We start from the raw sequence: 21,192 nt of genomic DNA on the forward strand, positions 1-21,192 counted from the left end.
TAATATTTAAGAGCCTCCCCTGAAGTCCGCTCTCAGTGGGACGGATTGGTCCTTGGGCTCCCATGTTCCTTTGCAAATGTCCTCATGCGCGTTTGGGCCGACGGCGGCGGGAAACCGTTCCTGCATGCTGCAAAGACCCGTCACAGGTTGAACGCCGGCGGCTTGTGGTAACTCAGAGGCCTCTTCGTCACCGACCGCTTCCTGTTCTTCTTGGTGATAGGGATAAGCACCGCCCCCACCACGAAGACCATCAGCCCGATGGACAGCAGCGCCGGCCCCAGGATGTTGGTGACCTTCCTGCAGTGGCCGGTGAAGTACAGGCCGCTCATGATGGCGCCGCACACCAGGAAGCTGCCACCGGTGGACATGAAGTGGATGGGGAACCAGAAGACCTCGCACCTGCTGGGAGCCGGCTCCGCCGCCCAGAGGGAGTCGCTGCGGGACAGCGTCAGCGCCATGCTGACCGAGCGGCTGGGGGGCGTCAGCTCGTCCTTGGACTGGGACAGCGTGCACTCCCCGAGCGGGATGCTCTCCGGGAAGCCCGGCATGATCTCCCGGGTGATGGCGTACATCTGGAGGGAAAACGAACCAATTACAGCTGATTACAGCCAAAGCCCTGGGGGCGGAGCTAAAGCTTTGATTCTCAAAGTTGTTATGATTTTTAACAAACTTAAAGTAACCATTAATACAAGCTTCTTCAAGTATTACAAAAATATATATAGTTCAATAATTCAAGTTCTTTCAAAGTCCCCTTAAATGACACATTTTTTAACAAAAAAAACAGTTGTGTTTTAATGATGATTATGACGCTTTTAACTAAAACACAACAACCTAAATGTCTTTAAAAGACATATTTTACGTTAAAGTTTCCGTTTCCAAAATCTCCTCTGAGGGGGCGTGGCTATTAGTGCCGAGCTGAGTAGCTCCGCCCCCGATCTGATTATAATAGCTCACCCCGCAGCGTCTCTCTCTCTGGTGGCATATTGAGCGAGTGAGCTCCGCCGCGGGAGCGAACGCCGCGATCAGTCCGGAGGTTTTCCCGCCTTCACCCTGAAGTAGCCGCATGATCTCTGAGAACCAACGAGTTTATGAAAAAGATGGAAGTTCAGGACAGAAACGCTCGCTTTGGGTTAATGTTCGACCTGCTGATCGAGTCACTGAAAACGTCACGTGTCCAAAGCTGAGTTCCTGATTGGCGGACTGTCAAACTTCAGATTCGGCTGCGCTGTCCAATTTGCGCCCGTCGCTCAAATCTCGCCGCTGGACTTCCGATCGCCTCATGTCGCGTCTGTTCCATTGACTTAAAACCACACGAATCGCATTTGGTGTGAACCCATGTTTAGTCTGCTGCCAATCGAGGCAGCTCGCCGCTGGGGGACCCTCGCCATGATGGGGGACCCCCGGCGGGAGCTGCAGCTGGGCACCCAGCGTGAGTCTGAGCCCGCTGTACCCGGCTCCCTCCCACGACCCGCCTTCCACAAACCGGACAGGGGGAGCGGGAGACCCCCACGGGCCGAAGGACAGCGGGGCGACTGGTCCTCCAGCCGCAGCGCGAGCCCTCTGCGGTGCAAACTGGCATTTATCAGTCAGCCAGATCAGGGAGCTGCCACATGCCCTATTGGCTCCTGGTTGTTGTGACATCACAACGACTCGTTTAATCAAACAGAACTTCTTTGGTCCAGTTTGATTGACAGATTTAAAAGGAGAAATCCTCAGAAATACAAAAACTAAATGATTTCTTATTACATTTGTTCTCGTTGCCACACATACACGTTAAAACTCAAATAACAGGGGACTTTAAGAATTTTAACATTTTTATTTGCTGCTGCTTTACATTAGTAATATCACTCTAAGAATGCTTAGAAAATAGACCTGAAGATGATCAACTTTATCCATAGTTTAGAGCGTTTTTATCTTCATGTTTTTGGATTTTTTTTAAATTAGAGTTTACAGAATTTAGTCTCTCAATCCAGAATCACGAATCTTTTAAAGGCATTTATAAGCTATAACAGACATGATTTAAATGTGGTTTTTGTTTCAGCTCATGAGACAAAAGTTCCTCTCGTTTCCTGTTTGTTCAGCATGAAGCTGCACTGAATAAAATCTTATTATTAGATTTCATTAATCACAAAAAAAGTGGGTGTGGCAAAAGATAATTTCATTTAATGCTTGTTTGTTTGAGAACTTATATCAATATGACATTTAAAAATGCAAATAAATACAATTATAGCCTCTTAGGCTCATTTCCATCTTTATCGTCTATAGAACATTTTGATGGTTTCCAAGTAAAAAGACGAATTAAAGGAAGTTTAACAGAAACAACACAGATGTGGTTGTCAATAGAAATGAATAAAAGTACATTCTTAGACATACAAGCAACAATTAAGAGAAAAGAACAATAAAATAAGAAAGGAAAAATAATAATATTTGTAATGTTTATTAGCCCCAGATAAGAATAATAAACAGGTTTTTGTGATCTTTACGATCTTTATGACTCAAAATAGGATTTATGCTCCTGTACTGAAATTAAAAAAAGATTTAAACCCTTCAGTAACTTTGATTCAGCACTTTTTAACACATTTTTGGTCTAAAATCTTTATTTTATGGAAGCATTGTGACTAAAAAGTAAACCAGTTCTCTAGAACACTTCCTCTCACAGCCAGCAGGGGGAGTCCTCTGTCATAATTGCCTTCTATTCTAATAATAATACATTTCAGCTTCTTTCTGAGGTCTTTTTCACAGAAACACATCTCAAAACTTCAGTTTTTTAAATATACTTTTTGACATTACATTTATTTTACTCTACAAACAAACAAACTCCAGGATTTACAGACTTTAAATAGAATTTAACAGATTTTATCCTGTTACGCTTTATTTGTTGTTCAGTATTTTGAGCCACAACCCTGAAATTAACCCAATTAAGGTCATTTTTTTTACTTTTTAAAATCTTTTTATCGCAGACACCCAATAGAAGCAGACAAACACCCACCTTATCGTATCAAATCTCCCGTCGCCTCACAGAATCCTGAAAAGTGAAGCAGGATGAATCCACAGATGATGAAGAGGAAAAGTTCCTCCCTCAGTCTGACAGACAGGAGAGGAGGCAGCCAGCAGCAGCCCCCCCGCCCTGCTGAGGCCCCGCCTCCTCCTGTGACCGCCGCTGCCTCCCCATCATCCGGGCCGACGGGGTGGGGGGGTTGGGCCCGCCTGTCACTCACAGACGTTCCAGCATGTCGGAACATCATTGATCCGGCGTGGCCTGCAGCGGTTCTGCAGACGTCCTCTCCAATCGATGCTGTTTGTTGCTGCAGCTGCTCTTCTCATCTTTCCTGCATGGATGGAGGACGGGGGGGTTCTGTAACCGGACACCCCCGCTCCTCTGGGATGGTCTGACCCGACGGTCCGGTTTGATCAGAACCAGATTCTGTTTCTGAGCCTCTTTTAACATAAATCAGCTGACATTGACCCGTCTGAGTTCAACCTGCTGGTGAAGTGACCCTGTAATGAGCAGGAGCGTCCAGCAGGGGGCAGCAGAGCTCTGCAGCTGGAAGGAGATTCTCCTGATGATCAATCAGTCTCTGAATGTTTACTGCACGTTTACTTAGATTTTAAAAAATCGTTAATGTCACAAAAGTTAAGAAGAAGTAGTTAATTTAAATAATTACTTATTAGCATTTTGTTATGTTACAAACATTTTTCCCCATTTGTCATGTTTTTGCTTTTCTATAAATATTTTTCTAAATTTACATGTTTTATTGTGAAATAAAACATCTTTTCATTCTGCTGTGAGTCTGCAGCTCCATAAAAACAGATTCTATGCAGTTAATTTGAGACTTTTCTAACTGTTTCCATGTCTTAGAAGTTTTCTAAAAAGGTTTTTCTAAATGAAAATGAATTATTAATGATGGAAAGTAAATTCAAATTTCTGCAGTTTTTTCATCCCTGATGATGTTGGAGCTGAAGCAGCTCTGAAGCAAAACTTGACTGAAAACAGAATCTTATTTAAACTCTAGTTGTTCTATTTTCTTAGAATATTCATGTTCATTAAATGACGTTAAATGAACCCAAAGTGAAGAATTACACGCATTATTTTCTCTGAAACTCTTCTGCAGGTCAAAGATATGAGAGGAGGTCATTTCGGAGACAATTTAACGTCAAACATTGTCTAAAAGACTAAACTCCAGAGGAAACAGGAAGAAGTTCTGGAAAAAAAAAATCTTTTAAGATTCTGAACACCGCCCTCTAGTGGCTACAGCGTGCTACAACAGGTAGTAAAAATTAGAACATGACAAAAAGTCAATTTTCATTAAAAATGTTATAGAAAGAAAAAAGTAAACACATTTTACAAACATAAATGATAAATTGATTGAAGACAAAGAATCAAAACTCATAAAGTAAAAACTGATGAAATGTTTGAGGCTCAACAACCAAAAACAAAACAAAACCACACAAATACGTTTATTAATACCAAGATTGTAAGACATTTTCTAAAAAAAAATCTTAAATGCTAAAATAGTAGAAAGAGTTATTTAAATGTCAAATAATTCAGATTAAAACAGTAAAAGTTTTTTTTTTTAAAAAAAGGAAACAAAAATAAAAAAATAATTAATTTGATTTGATAAAAGTTTGTAGCTTAAAATTTGCTGAAGTTTTTACTCTTAAGCAGCAGAAAGGTAAAATAATTTTCATTGTTTTTTAATCAGCAGAACACAGATTTATGTTTCAAAAACAGAGAAGAAAACAAGGAGGAGCTGGAGGTCTGGATGCAGTTGGAACATTCAAGGTTGACTTCATGAAAAGTTTTCCCTCCACGTTTGTCTCCAAATCCATGTCATCGTCTCCATTCACTCTTTTCTCCTCAGGAAAGCTCCACAGGTCCATGAAGTCCCAGCTTGTCATCAAACAGCAGAGTTAGGAGGACAAAACTTCATCTGGTCTGGACGGGTCTTCAGAGCAGATCCAGGTGTGGCTGTAATCCAGCCCAGCAGCTGCAGGGATTGGACCCGGGACCCGCCGCGGTGCTGATGCTGCCGGCGAAGCAGCGTGGACTCTGAGGCGGTTAAAGCCGGCAGAACTGAGATCCTCTAACGACTGCGACCTCAGAGGTTTTCAGGAGATAAAGGAGAAGCCGGTTTGGACCTCGTTAACCCTCAGAGAACATCAGGCGGCTCCAACCCGCCGGCTGATTAATCGGCTCCAGCAGCACTTCGCTGCACAGGTGACCTTGAGACTAATGAATCTGCTTTGCATGTTTACGTTTGTTGCATGAAGTTGCAGAGAGCAGCAGCTGCAGCAGGAGGACGGCTGCTGTCCGGATCAAACAGGAATGGAGGGGATGACTGCCACCTGCTGGAGAAAGATGGAAACAGATTTCAAACTACGTTCACACTCGGAACACTCGTTCAAGTGACTATTTTTTAATAAAAAGTCCATTTAAATGGTTGTTTTGGGCTTCCGGGTATGGCAAGCCAAAGAGGTCAATAATCGCCTTGAGAAGCGCCATAAAAACGGAGTATTGGTCATGAAAAACGTACGTTTTAACAGTAGCACGTGATGACGTAATCCAAAACCGGTCCCATTTTATCACGTACAAACTGTGCATCAAAACGCTCGCGTTCACGCATCGCTACGCTAGCTACCACTTCCCTAGAACAATATGGAATGAGAGAACTAGCATGGAAGTTGATAAAATGTTATCCAACAGGAAGTACATGTTAGCATTGATTAATATACTTCAAGTATTCTAGAAATGACACGTGGTGCGCCTCAGGGCTCTTTACTCGGACCATTTTATTAATGCACTAATGCAGTGTTTCCCAACCCTGGTCCTCGGGGCACACTGTCCTGCATGTTTTCCATGTTGCCCTGATTATGCACACCTGATTCAGCTCATCATCAGGCTCAGCAGAAGCCTGATAATGACGGTCATCAAAGGCAGGTGTGTTTGAGCAGGGTTGGATTAAAAAAATGCCGGACAGTGTGCCCTGAGGACCAGGGTTGGGAAACACTGCACTAATGACATATTTAACGTAACTAAATTATTGAAGCTTATTTTGTTTGCAGATGACACAAATATATTTTGTAGTGATGACGATTATTTTAATCTTACTAACAAAATATAAACGAAGAACTAAATATGAAATTATCATTCATTTGAATTAAAACTAAAACTAAGTTTGGTAACAACAAAGACAATTTGGAATAACAAAAAAATATATATATTTTTTCCCAATAGAAACTGTAGAGAAAAAGGTTTAAGGATTAATAATTGACCGTAAACTATCATGGAAAACACAAAACCAAATTCTCTGAAAATATTTCAATAGTAAACAAAGTTGAATACTTCCTGTACTATAATTCACTATATACTACTTAGTACTTTACTATTGACATGTTTGAAACTAATTTTATTTTGAAAAACGTTTTATGGGTAAACCTGCGTTTACGCAAGTTTCTATTTCACAAAAACGCAGAACTTTGACCAATCAGGAATTGATTTGGTCGTGGCGTGTTGATGGCCTCCTTTCAAAACGCAGAAGTACCAACTGTTGCAAACATGATCACAAAAGATAAACTAATATTCACAGTTCGTGACTCCAAGTCTACCGTATATCGGAATAGAGCAGTGGGAGAGAAATCCTGGAGCAGGATTCAAGGGATTTGGCTTTGATCTGTCGTACTGAACCTCTTCCAACTGTAGGTGGCGATCAAGCGCTAGTAAACCGTAGAAAAACAAAAGAAGAAGAAGCCCCGCCCTGTTTGTATGGAGTGTGAACACCACCAGTTGAATGAGCGTTCATGAAACCGCGTGTATGTGGCGTTCTTGTTTTCCTGCTCTATGCATTAAACATGCAGCCACTGAACATGTATAAAAAACTAAACCAGGTGGAATATTGACCAATCAGAGACTTAGATTGGTTAGTGACGTATGGGCGGAGTCTCTTTAAATCGTGGAAGTGGCACGATCCACTTCAGAAGCCGATCACCACACTCGTCATTTGCTGGTGGTTCGATTCCCGCTCTGGCTGGACGGTCAAAGTGAAGCAGCTCAGAAGATCCTCCTCAGGAAGACCCGTTTGACCACAGCCCCGCAGGAAGCTCAGCTGCTCCTCAACTTCACTTCCTGTTCTGCTAAACAAACTTTCAGCCTCCAGCAGAGCTGCTGTCGGACCGTCACGACAAAGATCTTCTCTGAGACAAACAGATCGATGCTGGAACCGTTAACTGAGCCGGAGGAGAGCGCCACACTCCTGCAGACCCGGGGGTCTGGGATCGAAGGCCTCCCTCAGACCAGAACCGCGATGGTGCTGATCGACTGAGCGGCGGCAGAAGGAGGAGGAAAGGAGGAAGAGTCTGAGACTCTGGAGGCGTTTGAAAACGTCTGCAGCTTCTGTAAGAGCATCATCGGAGCTGAAGTTCTGCAGAATTTCTGTTATTTGTTTCCATCAATTCGAAAAACAATAAATCATAAAAATGTTGTGACAAAAGTTTGTTTTCTTGATTGTTCTTAAGTGCAAAAAAGGCCTCGGCTCCGCCTCCAAAGCAGATGAAAAATGTGCAGAAAAACAAACTGCAAAGAAAAAAAAATCCTCCTACAGACGAACAAACGTCCTCGCCGCCGTTCTTCTTCTGCAGGTTTCATACCAGCTCTGCAGGAAAAAGGAAACAAGTCACATGATCATCCACCGCATGAACAATGAACAACATCCTCCATGTTTACACTAAACAACAAACACCTGCCAGGATCATTATGGGATGCAATCAAACTTTCCCTCAAAATGTACCAGAACCAAACAGAGATCCACCAATCTGTGCCAGCCCTCGGGAGGTTTCTGAGGTTGCCAGGCAACCGGACTTCTTCTGGCTGAACTTCACCGCCGTCAGACCGCTCGCTTCATTCTGTCTTCAGGTGTTTATGACAACAAGTTTGGTGAGAACTCCAACCACAAAGAGCTGACATCTCTGCAGAAGAACTCCGTCAAAAGTGACGTTCACACTCCAAATGAATAATTGAATGTTATCTAATCATGAGTCTGCCGTGACTCATTCGTTTGTCCCGCTCTGACGTGGGGAACGCCGAGGAACGTGCCGCTCAGAGAGGTTTTCTTCTTCAGGAACCAGCACCTTCTGTCTGATGTTTGTCTGCTTCTTCTGGGCGTCTTGGTGCCGCTCTCTGGGATCCAACGCCTGCCAGTTGAGGCTTTAGCGTCGATGAAGATTTAATCAAAGAATAGGAGAGTTTCTTTAATGCATGGGAGACCAGCACACACTTAAGAGAGACGGGAGCACTTTAGGAGAACGAAGCTCTTCTGGTAATGTATGCACTCTGGAGAGGCTTTCAAAGCTCATGAGTGTGGGCGGAGCTTCTACTGTGTGAAGATCTGATCAGTGGAGAATGTCATGTTGACAAAAGTCTGGTGATACCATACGTATTCATATACGTGTCTTTCAATACGATATGCATCCCGATATGTCTCACGATACGATACGAAACGTATCCCAACACATGTCTCTTGATACAAATCCCGATATGTCTCACGATACGATACGAAACGTATCCCAATACATGTCTCTTGATACAAATCCCGATATGTCTCACGATACGATACACATCTCACGATACGATACGTGTACCGATACGTGTCTCACGATACGATATGTATCCCGATATGTCTCTCACGATGCAAAACGTATCCTGATACATGTTTCACAATATGATTAAAATACCGAAATGTGTCTCACAATACGATACGAAACGTATCCCAATACATATCTCTTGATACAAATCCCGATATGTCTCACGATACTATACACATCTCACGATACGATACGTGTACCGATATGTGTCTCACGATACAATACGTATACGATACATATCGCACGATACAATACGTATCCCAATATGTGTCTCACGATACGATACATGCCTCATGGTACGATACGTATCCCGATCTCTCCCACTTGCTAACAGCCCCTCACACACCCAACATAACATCACCAGTGCAGCAAAAATATCCAGTCGTTCAGTTCTGATCCAGATTCCAGCTCAGACGAGGAAAACAAAGACCTTCATGGATCTGTTTATCTGCATTTGATGAATCAGAATAGAGCAGAGCAGGGAGTTTGTAGCCCCGCCCAGCGTCTTTTCTATGTCACAAATACGATCTTTTTAAAAATGTATTTTTTCATATGTTCCTGATTTACATCGATTTGAATAAAGAAATACTTAGAAATGAAATTTTGGCCTCATTTTTCTGTAGAAGTGATCTCCACAATAAGAAATTACCTCATGAATGTGTTAAAAACACCATTTTCATCATAGTGATTCAGTTTAAGACACATTAAAACTCTCATCAAATCCTGCAGCGTTCTACAGATTTATTCCTTTAGGAAATGTGAACCTTTATTTTTCTTTCTTTCTCGCCTGTCTCGCTCACATGAAGCCCTGCGGCTGCTGTGCTGCACAGGTGGAGTCAGGAGGGGTTCTGACAGCTCTGGCCTGCAGGGGGCGCCGTCAGAACTCCAAACCTGAGCAAACTCAAGACTCTCAACTTCACATTAATTCTTAGATTGTTTGTATTCAATCAAATGTTTCAGTTTATTGAAGAAAATGTTTGAGTGTGCGTTTCTGATCTGTTCTAAAACTGTAAAATATCTTTCTGGTTCAGTTTGGTAGCTGAGTTCACAGAGGAAACATCTTTGAGAAGACACTGAGGAAGAACCTGAACTGTGGAGACCCTGCAGGAGTCTGAGCTCTTGAGTCAAGAACAAACTCAATACAATTTCACCACTTCGAAGAAATGATGATTTTTATTCAGCTTTGATGCCAAAACGAGAGAAGAAGCTGCAGTTGAGAGAACGTTCTGCCCAAACGATCTTCATCCATCTAAAGGTCGACGTTCTCCCAGAAATAACTCAGGAGTTCTGACCCCAAACTTCAAAATCAGGAGCTGTTCTTCAACCATGGAGAATAAGAGCGATCTGTGAGGTCAAAGGGATGAAGACAGTGCAGACCTGCTGACTCGTCGCCGGTTTCCATGGTGACCGAGCCTCAAAGCTTTGTGATGTTTAGGATGGTGTGTCTTTGCTGAGGCTGAAGGATCAGAGATGTTTGAGGGAGAAAACCTCCAGGTCGATCAATGACATTTACAGGTGAGTTCCTCCGCCGTCTGCAGACTTCATGTCCCAGAAATCTGTCACTGATGTCCTCAAGCCAACGATCAGGGCTGCTTCGACAGATCTTCGGCTGTAATCAAGATGAATTGAGTTTTTTTTTTACCAGGAAGTCGATACGGTGGTCCTGCTGTGGAAACTCCAGTGGAGCGCCGCGGACTCAAACTTCAGGGTTTGTCGTCTGTTCTCACAGACTTCAGGAGAGAAAACTCGTCAGAACCGTCGTCCTCCTGGACGTTTGCACAGGTTCTCCAGAGGAACCAGTTCAGTCAGAACTCACCAGAACTGCTGAGATCCTGGTACCGTGGGTCTGAGATGGGGAGTCTGAAACTGTTTTTGTTTCCTGACAAACATCAGACTGAGTTCCTACAAGTTTCTTCAAGTTAAGACTTTTTAAGACCTTTTTAAGGCCTTACATATCAAACATTAAGACCGATTTCAGTCTATTTCACATTTTTTACATTTATTTCCAATTTCTGATCAAAACTGTAGCTTCTTCTCTTGTTTGCTGGGATGTTTCAGAGCTTTAGCGTTTTGGTGATTTGGTGATTTTCCTGATGTTGACTTACATCATCTGATCAAAATGATCTTGGTTGAAGAAAATTTCAATCTTTGACATGAAATATGAAACGGAAAAGTTTCAAGCAGCACAATTTTTAAGGATCAGAAATCAAAATTCAAAACTTTTAAGCTGTTATTTCAAAATTGATAGACTTTTAAGACTTTTTAAGACCCCACAGGAACTCTGATCAGAAGAACATCATCCCACAAAAGAAGAAGTTCAACTGAACTCTGGTTTATGTAACAAAATCTAAAGTGAAAACATAGGAAATCCTAAAAACATGCTTGAAAATAACTGAAAAATTAGGAATTTGGGAAGAAAAAAACCCTACAACAGTAATAGTAATGATAGTGGAGACTTGGCCTTTGGTCCACCCATTCCTGGGGCGTGTGAGAGTTTACCCAGAGACCCATGACTCTATTGAGGGTCATGTAAATCCTTTAGTTCTGCTGCGATCGCGCTCTACAAGTGTCTTCCAGCATCAATTCTCTGAAGCAGCCAATCAACGGCTTTACCTCTAAAACATGGGTCTTTGGTCTAAATCTAAAACACGAGTTACATGGCAAAAAGTGAGCAGAAAAGGGAAAACTCAAACTGATCCAACACAACCATCATCATCAACACTCGCTCTAAGTCTCTGTTGTTACCGACTGGTTCTTAGGTCAGCCCAATGATACTAAAGATTCTGGCTATGTGACCGGAGCTTCTTTTGGCAGGACTTTTACTGGTCTGGTTGTTTGTTTTTGGCACCATTTCCCGCAGAAGTTCAAGGGTCGCCAGCGCTCGGCCTGTTTGGGCAGGATCAGCGTCCACGTGTGGTGAAGAAACCACAGAAACTCCTCGACCCTTCAGGATCGTTTCACGATCTGCAGTCGGAACGAAGCTTCACTCACGTCTCAGAATGAAATGCTGCCGCCTGAGCAAACACAGCTGTGTGGATCTCTGAGGATTTACCAACATGCAGACGGAGAAACCTTCATCTGCCCTCCTTCAGATGAAGATTCAGGGAGTCTCTTCTCTGGCCTGGTTTGTCTGAATGAGGATTTACTGAGAAACAAGCTGCAGTTTAGAACATTTAGAGAGCAGCTATTGAGGAAACTGGATCTTTATGGACTCTTTATGGGGCAGAAGAGCGTTCTGTGACATCTTTCTACGGCCGAGTCTAATGCATCTGAGAGGAAAAGGGTCTGTGGTCAAACCAGAGATTCACGTCGATTCTAGTCAGGACTCTCCAGCTGCAAGTCCTGACTCGAGAAGGTTTCCACCGTAGAACTGAAGCTACCAGACGTATGAGGCGACGGATTGAAGGAAAAACGAACAAACAAACAAACAAATAACATTTTTAGGAAATTCTTGAAAAATTCATGACGCAACATTTGAGCAGCTGCTTTTTTCTTACAAATTTTATCCGATTATCTGAATAATCATGTCTTCCATCATCTGAAAAATTCTACAGGGACTTGTTAAAAAGACCAAAAACGGCATTTCCACCAGCGTGGCTCTTTAGCTTTAGCTCCTGTGTCGCCGTTTTTTCTTGAACTTTTAAACCGTTCAGACAAAGACGTAAACCAGCTGGTTCTGAAATGGGAACGAGTGGAAAAGCTGCTGTTCTCCACATCAGAATCCGTTGGAATATTCTGTGGAAGAGTCTCAGCAGTTCAAAGGTCGTGTCTTATTTAGGCGTCACCCATGACATCTCTGGTGTTTATATAGTTAGAAATCTCAAAATGTAAACTTTCCAGTCTCACAGTGTTACCATGGCAACCCTAAAAATGGTCATTTCCTCTGCTCACGCTGAGATCTCCATATTTTTGACAATGTCTTAGGAAAAACTCAATTGATGCAAACATTTCTGTTTTCACCACAATGCAGAATTTAACTCTAAAAACTAACTAAAGGACTTGTTGATTTAATTGTATAGAAACATAAATTCATGACGGTTTAAAGTCAAAGTGTCAAAGTCGAGCCCAGAGGCCTTGACTAAAAAGTTACACTTTTAACGTTTTTAAAATTCTGCAGCTTTTTGGACTATTTTGGCATTTACTAAGATTTTTCAGGCTATTTTGGAATTTAGCTAGTGTTTCAGCTACATGCTAGCTGTTTTTAAGCTAATTTAGGCTTCTCTTTATGTTTTAAGGCTATTTTGGAGTTAGGCTAATATTTTCACGCTAGCTGTTTTGGCTAATTTAGGCCTTTTTCATTTTTTTTAGGTTTTTATGGAGTTTAACAAAATTTTCAGCTTCATGCTAGCTGTTTAAAGCTAATTTAGGCTTTTTTCTTTAGTTTTTTAGGCTAATATTTACACGCTAGTTGTTTTGGTTATTTTAAGCTTTTTTCAGTTATTTTGAAGTTAAGCTAATTTTCAGCTACATGCTAGCTGTTTTGACTAACCTGGTTTTTTATTTTATTAAAAAGATTTTTAGGCTAATTTGGTATTTAGCTAATATTTTATCTAGCTTTCAGCTTCAGCATTTTCAGCTATCAACTTTAAAGTATTTATCTATTAATTTCATTATCTTCAGCGGCCAAATTCAGCTTCCAGCATTCACTCTAGCATCATTCTGTATATCTAGTTCATAATTATGTTAAAAGGTTACAGTTTAAAAGTTTTAAACATTTAGTTTTAGTTTCTTCAATAGATGTTTTTCCTGTTCAGCTGCTTCCTAAGGTGTTTTAAATGTTGCCCCCCTGTGTGATTGAGTTTGACCCCCCCGCTGTAACACAGTTGTAAGGAGTTCAACCTAAACCGAATGATTCCGACAGCTTCACACCAATTTTAATTTTGTTAATTTCGTGAACGTTTGAAGAGTTTCGGTAGTTTATGTTATTTTCTGTCACGGATTAAATCTCTTATGGGTTTAAAGGGGCCGAGAACAGAGCCCTGTGGCACACCGTAACTGATTCCAGAATGAGAGGAATTTAAATAAATGTGTGTTTTGCAGACCTGGAATGGGTTGAACGGAGAGGATTGTGGGAGTGAACAGACTCCGTTTGATCAGCTGTGAGGATGATTTCCAGCTGACCTGGAGCTGCCGTCAGACTATTTTCGGCTCCTCCGTCCTCCTGAGAATCTGTGGCTGACGGACCGTGTTGCTGCTTATCATTCGGACAACAGTTCATTTCACATGTCAGCGATCCCGTTATCCCGTCTCCTTAAGCCATGGTGAGAGAATGTCATTTGTTTTTGGAACAATCGTGGAGGCCTTATCTTCACTTCTCCTTCAGTGGAGACCACACGGTGCTGGACCGAGTCAGACCTCGTGTCGGTTCGTGTGCTGCTCATTTGGATGCTGTTTTCATATCACTTGTTATGCAGAGCGTCCCGCTCACAAACAAAATTCACAGTGAGGAGGATGAAAGACGCGTTTCTTCACGGTACATAATCAGAAGCACCGTGAGTTTAAGCCCAAATAAAAACTTCAGTTTCCTCAGGCATTAAATATGAAGGAAAAACTTCCACATGTTTAGAAAACAGTGAAGTGGTAAAACAGAGAAACAAATTTGATGTTTTTCTCTCACCAGTTCTGTCAGAAAATGCAATACCACGGATGACCACGAGGATGTCACATTTCCGAGAGCCTTGAGGGCGTGTCACACAGCTGCTACAAACATGTTGCACTGATAAAAATTGGTTTTATGTGAATATTTGAGGAAAAAGTGAGAATAACACCATTTGAAGTGTGCGTTATGAGAAATTAAGGCACGACGTGGAGGCCGCGTCGTGCCTTAATTTCTCATAACGCACACTTCAAAGGATATTATCCTGCTTTTACCGTGGTCATCTACATAAAAAATGAATATTCAATCAATATTTAGCACTTTATTCCTATTTCTTTCGTTTAGATCATTTTTTCACTAAAAGCGGACTATTTGGTATGTGATGTGTCTCGTTGTCATGGTAACAAGCCGACACAGAACTCATCTGTAGCGGAAAAGTGTATCACATTTGAAAGGAAGACCTGGACAAATGTGGATTTTTGCTTTTTGTTCTTAAGTGAAGCCTTTAGTGAGCAGCTAGAACACAATCAGATCTGTCTCCGTGTTTGATTTACGGTCTTTTGACCTGCTCAATAAACAGAAGCTCCCCCTGGTGGTGGGATAGAGAACTACACCGTTCATGCGCTGACTGATAAGGAGAATTATTTAAAAAAATCCAAATTAAACCTAACATTATGGGGTGTGAGGCTGACTAATGTGTCAATATGAACCTTACAAAAGGAAAGTGATATAATCAGGATCACGATAAATCTTCAGTTCAAAGAGAAAGTTCACCTGTTTTTGTCCAGATGATGACGCTAAAGTATGTTTAATAATCCTTATGAAAATAGTGTTTTTTAGATGTTCATGTAGTATTTTTCTAATGATGGAGGAGATTTGTAAAGAAAATGAAGTTTAAAAGTTGCTTTTATAAAAATAAATCAAAAGCAGACAAATAAAAAACAATACAGTTTGAATAAGATTGCAATTGTGACAGAAAATAAAGCTCCGCCCCTTTCTGATTCATCCACTCGCAGACACATAGATCCATGAACGTCTTGGTTTTCCTGGTCTGAGCTGGAATCTGGATCTGAACTGCACGACGGGACATTTTTGTTGCACCGCTAATGTTAGCTTAAGGGTGCTAGGGGCTGTAAGCTAGTGGGAGAGCGAGTGAACAACGAGCTCCAAGGTAAAGGTGAAGGGAAGTGGGGGCGGCGTTGTTTCCGTCCACAATGTAGAGGTGAATTTCTCCTGCAGATACTGCCGAAAAAATGACAAGTTTTTAGATTTAGGCTAAAAATGACATTTTATAAATTTTAAAGATAACCTTGTGAGACGATCGCATCAGTAAGGATCTGTTTTATGGTTCATTTGTGTCTTCATTTTTTAGAACAACATAGGACAAAAAAGTTTATCTGACATTAATGTAATTAGAATTTTTCAACCAGAAACTTGACAAAAAACATTTAGTTTTTGTGAAAATAAAACTCGTAAAAAGGACAGTTTTCTCATTCATTCCCAAAAACCACAAACAAAACCTGAAAATACAAAACATTCGTTTTTTTTATTCAAGTTTGTAATTTTTATATTTTTTTTCTCAAATTTTCTATATTTTCCTAAAGTTTAGGGTTTAAAACTGTTGTTTTTGTCAAATTTACAATCATTCACCTTAAGATCATCCAGATTTATAAAGAAGTCTCTAGAAAACCCATTTACTTTGATTTATTTAAAACATTTAAAGACTTGGTTTGTTATTTTGGCTCATTGAAACCAAAGTATTTCCACCACAAATGGTGCCCAGATCCAAAAACTGCTTTTGCATCTTTTAGCTTCAAAGATTCATCTTTGAAGCTAAAATGATGTTTTCTGAGAGCCATGACAATGTAATCCCAAGTTTCCTTGCCGAGGAGTCGTCGGTCTCTTCCTGATGGATCATGAATGGGATCCAGCGTCACCTCTCCCGGTTTTCCGGCTCCATTCAGGAGTCAAAGATCTCATTCAGCCGGACTCCGACATGCAAGCGGGGCAACACTTACTCTCACAGATTACATCGATGCCATTGATTTTCTCCCTTCATTTTCATCTCTCTATCCAGACAGTCATTGATTTTCTACTCACTTCATTTCAGAGGAACGCCATCATAATTACAGTCGGAGGAGTCCGAGCGAACCGATCCGGAGCGGTTCTGACGAGGATCATTAGATTCTTTTTTAAAAATATTTTTAATAAACTTACTGAATAATTCATGTCTCTTTTCTCTTCACCAACGGTCGAGCTGCATTTTAATTCTTCTGGTCTCCAAGGATCTCCAGAAAAAAACCACAAAGAGATTTGACCTTAAGAGCTGGCCCCCTTAACATTTGAGATGAAAACAGTGGTGAATTTCTTTATATTTTCTCTGGAGCGTCCCCCACGGGGCTTTGCAGGACAGTTGAAAGGCCACGCAGAGCTTTTATTTTTCCTCCGTGCACGCCGGCGAAGGTCAGCTGTCCTTTATCGGGATGGGAGTGAGCCGGCCGAACACTCGAGAGTTTCTGACTGCAGTCATTACGGCCAAATGCCAGTCAAGAAGGACGGAAACACACGGGAGGAATTTAAAAATCCTGGCTGGAAATGCGGATCAAACTAAAGCAGAATCAAAGGAGCATCAATGAGATAAACGCAACAGAAAAAGTAGGAAAGGTCCAAACATTTTCAAGTTATAGAATTCTTTTATATGTCCTTGTAATGAGATCACATGACTTTAGTTTCTTTAAAGAGCCCATATCATGCAAAATGTCCTTTTTTTAGCTTTTACGTGTATTAATCCTCACAAAAACACCCAAAATTATATTTGTGAGCACCAGCCCCTCCCAACCCATGAAAACATCACATTGTGCCATCACAAAGTGAGCACCAGCCCCTCCCAACCCATGAAAACATCCCATTGTGACATCACAAAGTGAGCACCAGCCCCTCCCAACCCATAAAAACATCACCAGAAATCAGCGAATCAAACGACCACCTGAAGAAGGTCGTAACACGGAGTGATTCTATTGACCGTCATTTTAAAAAGTGAGAACTTATGCAAAAAATAAACATTTTGAGTCTGTTTCTTATAGTCTTGTGATCTTGTAGATCACTTGTGTCAAAGTCGAGGTCCGGGGGCCGGATCCGGCCCTCCAGATCATTTTAGTGTTATGTTATGTTATTTCTAACTTGTATAATTTTGACAAAATATATTTTTATGGAGAGTAAAATATTAAAGTTATTTAAGGTTTAAGTTGATTTATTCTGGAATAATATTCCTGCCTTTTTATTGTTCATAATTATGTTAAAAAGTTACAGTTTTAACGTTAAAAATTAGCATTCTGCAGCTTTTTGGACTGTTTTGGTATTTACTAAGATTCTTTAGGCTGTTTTGAAGTTTAGCTATTTTTTTCAGCTACATGCTAGCTGTTTGGCTAACCTAAGTTTTTTAGGCTAATTTAAACGCATTCAACGGTTCCACACAAGCTGCAGTTTCTCCTGAACTTCTCTGTGTTCCTCCAGAGAAACATCATGAGGATCGCTTCACGCTGCAGCTGAGGGATCACACCCTCTTATACCCCGACGTGAAGACAATGAAGTCAGTTTATGATCTTTGATGGATGACAGCTGCTTGTTGGCCAAAGGGAAAGGTCTTTAAATCGTTTTTAAAGGGTTTGAGTGTAAAGAGAAGTTTAAAGAAGATTTTCTCATGAAAGAAAAACACAGAACTGAACCAATCAACAATCAGAAGAAGCTGATCAAACTCAGAAGTTGGATCAATCACCACAAACGTCCATGTGAGAGATGTCAGGATGAACGGATTTACCAGGAAACAGTCGGTTTGTTACAGAGATTAAAATAGTTTAAATTTATAAAAAAATATGATATAAAACATGAAGCAGCTTCTTCATCCTCATCACACCGACGTCACTTCAGTCAAATTAATCAATCAAATCAAATCAGACAGAAATGAATTTTAATTCAATCAAATAATATCAGATCAAATCAAACCAGAAAAAAACTATTTTTCAAATGAATTGAAATCAAATTAAATGAGATAAAAATAAAATAAATTTAAAATCAATTAAATTAAATCAGATACAATCAAACCAGATAAAATTAAATACATTTAAATTAAATGAAATTAAAAGAAATTAGTTCAAATCAAATAAAAAGGAAATCAACTCAAATCAGGTAAAAATGAAATGAAATCAAAATGAATGAAATCAAATTATCAAATCAAATCAAACCAGATAAAAATAAAATTTATTTAAATGAAATTAAATCAAAAGAAATCACATCTAAACAAACGAAATGAAACGAAATCAATTAAAAAAAATTAAAATAAATCAGATAAAATTTAAAAATGAAAATAAATTAAATCAAATTAAATCAGATTAAATTAAATCAGATATAATCGAACCAGTTAAAATTAAATGACATCAAAAGAAATCAGTTCAAATCAAATAAAAATGGAAATAAACTCAAATCAGGTAAAAATGAAATCAAAATCAATGAAATACAATTATCAAACATAAAATCAAACCAGATAAAAATGAAATGTATTTAAAGGAAATTAAATCAAATGAAATCAGATCAAAATAAATCAGATATCTAACCGGCTAAAATTAAATGAAATCAAAAGAAATCAGATCAAATCAAATAAAAATAAATGACATTAAATTGAATCAAATCAAATCACAGCTAGAGTGGACGTAGCTTAAAACGTTCATAAAATATCCGTTTGAACCATTTCAGTCTCTGAGTTACTGACTTTATTTAATTAGTTTAATAATTTTCAGACCTTTTTTGTTTTTTTTTTAAATAAATCATCTAAAACCCCCAGACTCTTGTCCAGATCGGCTCCCGGATCACAGCACAGGTTGAGTCTTCCTCCAGGCTCACAGGAACCAATCGGAGCGCTCCAAACCAAACCAAGGTCATGGAGTCTTCAATCGCGACGTTTCTCCTCAGGCGGCGAGCGGCTCGTTTACGTTCATTAGAGAGCTGATCAAATGGTCGACGGACGGCGCCGCAGGGCGGGAACGTTTGCGTTTCTGGGAGGAAAACTCAGAAAATCAACAGTTTTATTCAACATCAGAGCTTTGATTGATGCTTGTATGATGGGAGTGTCCCGCCGCCCCCGCCCCCGTCGCCCATCATTACATTCCTGAGAGAGCGTAACCCACTTCAGCCTCTGGTCAGTCTGAGGAGAACTTCACTGCAGGTGGATGGAAAACATCAAATGTTCATTTTCAACACTGAAAAAAGTGAAAAATTTGATCAATTAACAAAAGTTCTGTTTTTAGAATAATGAGTTTATATCAAATTAATGTTTGAGTTGAGTTAACCATCAAGTTAAAACTGTAACTTGTTAATTGATCCAGTGAAGATTCTGGTTTGATTTAATTTACACACAAATATAAAGAAACTCCAGTAAAAGCAGATTAAACGCTCGAGTCTCTGAGCTTCACATCAGTTTGTTTTTCTGCAGGAAAAGTTAAAGCTAAAATAAACATTTAACAGATAAGAAATGGGAGTAAATTGGAGTAAAAACCGACGCATGAATCCAGAGTGAGTTCAGTAAACTCTGAGCATCATTAACTCAGAGTATCTGTGATTAATGGAGCGTTTGTCCGACAGACGATGATCTGAATTCATCACCGCGACAGCAGAGAGTCTGTGACGGTTCTGAGGGGAAAGAAAAGAGAAAAAGGAGGAAGAGTTGCAGCTGTTTCTATTATGGGATGTTTGTAGTTCTGATCAGTTTGAGCAGCAGAACGATTCGTTTAAGTTTTTACTGTTTTCTTTAGGAGGATTAAAACACAGATTATAGTTAATAGTTGAAACCAAAAATCAAACAAAGTTGAATTTAAATGAAGATATTATGAAAAAACGTCTAAACAAATGTTTAAATGAATCCAATTAAAGACAACCAAACAGCTCTTTTATTATTAAATAAAATCCTGTTTAAAAAGTCAGTTTTTTAAGTCAAGTTCAGATTTTTGGTTTTTATTCGATAGTTTGGATTTTTTTGTTTCCAGTCTTTGGTCGTCGACAGTCGGGTTGGTTCTGTTCATGGAGTAGATTTGAGTTCATTGGTCAAACAGAACACATTTTTCCCCAGTTTTCAGCTAAACTCACGTTCCATTTTACTTGATTTTTTTAACCCCTTTAACTACGAAGCTTCAGAACCTTTGAGTTCTTTCATTTCCTGTAATTCACCAACCAGAAATCGTCTGTTTGACCTTCCAGGTGATTTTCTCCACAACAGAATCTGCGTTTTCGCTTCCACTAAACGGTCAAACAGTGTTAATTCTACACATCTCACTGCTAATTCCTCATATCTGGACGTATGGTTCCTCTTCATGTCACCCTTTGAGGTTTGGGGTGTCCCAACTCGTGGCTGTCAGGTCCACATCCCTCAGGACGCGGAACCAGTACAGGGTTAAGGTACCGGTACCGGTCTGCATCAATAGCCAGGTAGCATCGGCCCTCAGACCGGCACCAGTACAGGGTTGAGGTACCGGTACCGGTTCTGAGGGTCAGAGACCACCGACCAAGCGGCCCTCAGACCGGTACCAGTACAGGGTTAAGGTACCGGTACCGGTTCTGAGGGTCAGAGACCACCGACCAAGCGGCCCTCAGACCGGTACCAGTACAGGGTTGAGGTACCGGTACCGTATCTTGAGGGTCAGAGACCACCGACCAAGCGGCCCTCAGACCGGTACCAGTACAGGGTTGAGGTACCGGTACCGGTTCTGAGGGTCAGAGACCACCGACCAAGCGGCCCTCAGGACGTGGTACCAGTACAGGGTTAAGTTACCGGTACCGGTCCTGAGGGTCAGAGACCACTGACCAAACGGCCCTCAGGACGCGGTACCAGTACAGGGTTGAGGTACCGGTACCGTATCTTGAGGGTCAGAGACCACCGACCAAGCGGCCCTCAGGACGTGGTACCAGTACAG

At 40.7% G+C, this 21,192-nt stretch overlaps 1 protein-coding gene and 1 long non-coding RNA gene across 2 annotated transcripts; one reads left to right on the forward strand and one right to left on the reverse strand.

The window, feature by feature from the left end:
• Window positions 1-3,166, reverse strand: LOC112146932 (phosphoinositide-interacting protein). The gene is made up of 2 exons (XM_024273008.2): window positions 2,990-3,166; window positions 1-572 (listed from the first exon to the last, which is right to left on the reverse strand). The coding sequence occupies exon 2, from the start codon at window positions 570-572 to the stop codon at window positions 141-143; it is 432 nt and encodes a 143-aa protein (XP_024128776.1). The 5' UTR covers window positions 2,990-3,166; the 3' UTR covers window positions 1-140.
• A 699-nt stretch (window positions 3,167-3,865) lies between these two features.
• Window positions 3,866-5,438, forward strand: LOC118599032. Its single transcript, XR_004948286.1, has 2 exons — window positions 3,866-4,783; window positions 4,863-5,438. It is a non-coding gene; the product is annotated as an uncharacterized LOC118599032 (long non-coding RNA).
• The last annotated feature ends 15,754 nt before the right edge of the window (window positions 5,439-21,192 follow it).

This window comes from Oryzias melastigma, linkage group LG8 (genome assembly GCF_002922805.2).
Source record: "Oryzias melastigma strain HK-1 linkage group LG8, ASM292280v2, whole genome shotgun sequence".
Classification (NCBI taxonomy): domain Eukaryota; kingdom Metazoa; phylum Chordata; class Actinopteri; order Beloniformes; family Adrianichthyidae; genus Oryzias; species Oryzias melastigma.

Bases quoted from the DNA above. Each gene is read 5' to 3' on its own strand.
- LOC112146932 (XM_024273008.2), bottom strand. From the start codon at position 572: ATGTACGCCATCACCCGGGAGATCATGCCGGGCTTCCCGGAGAGCATC.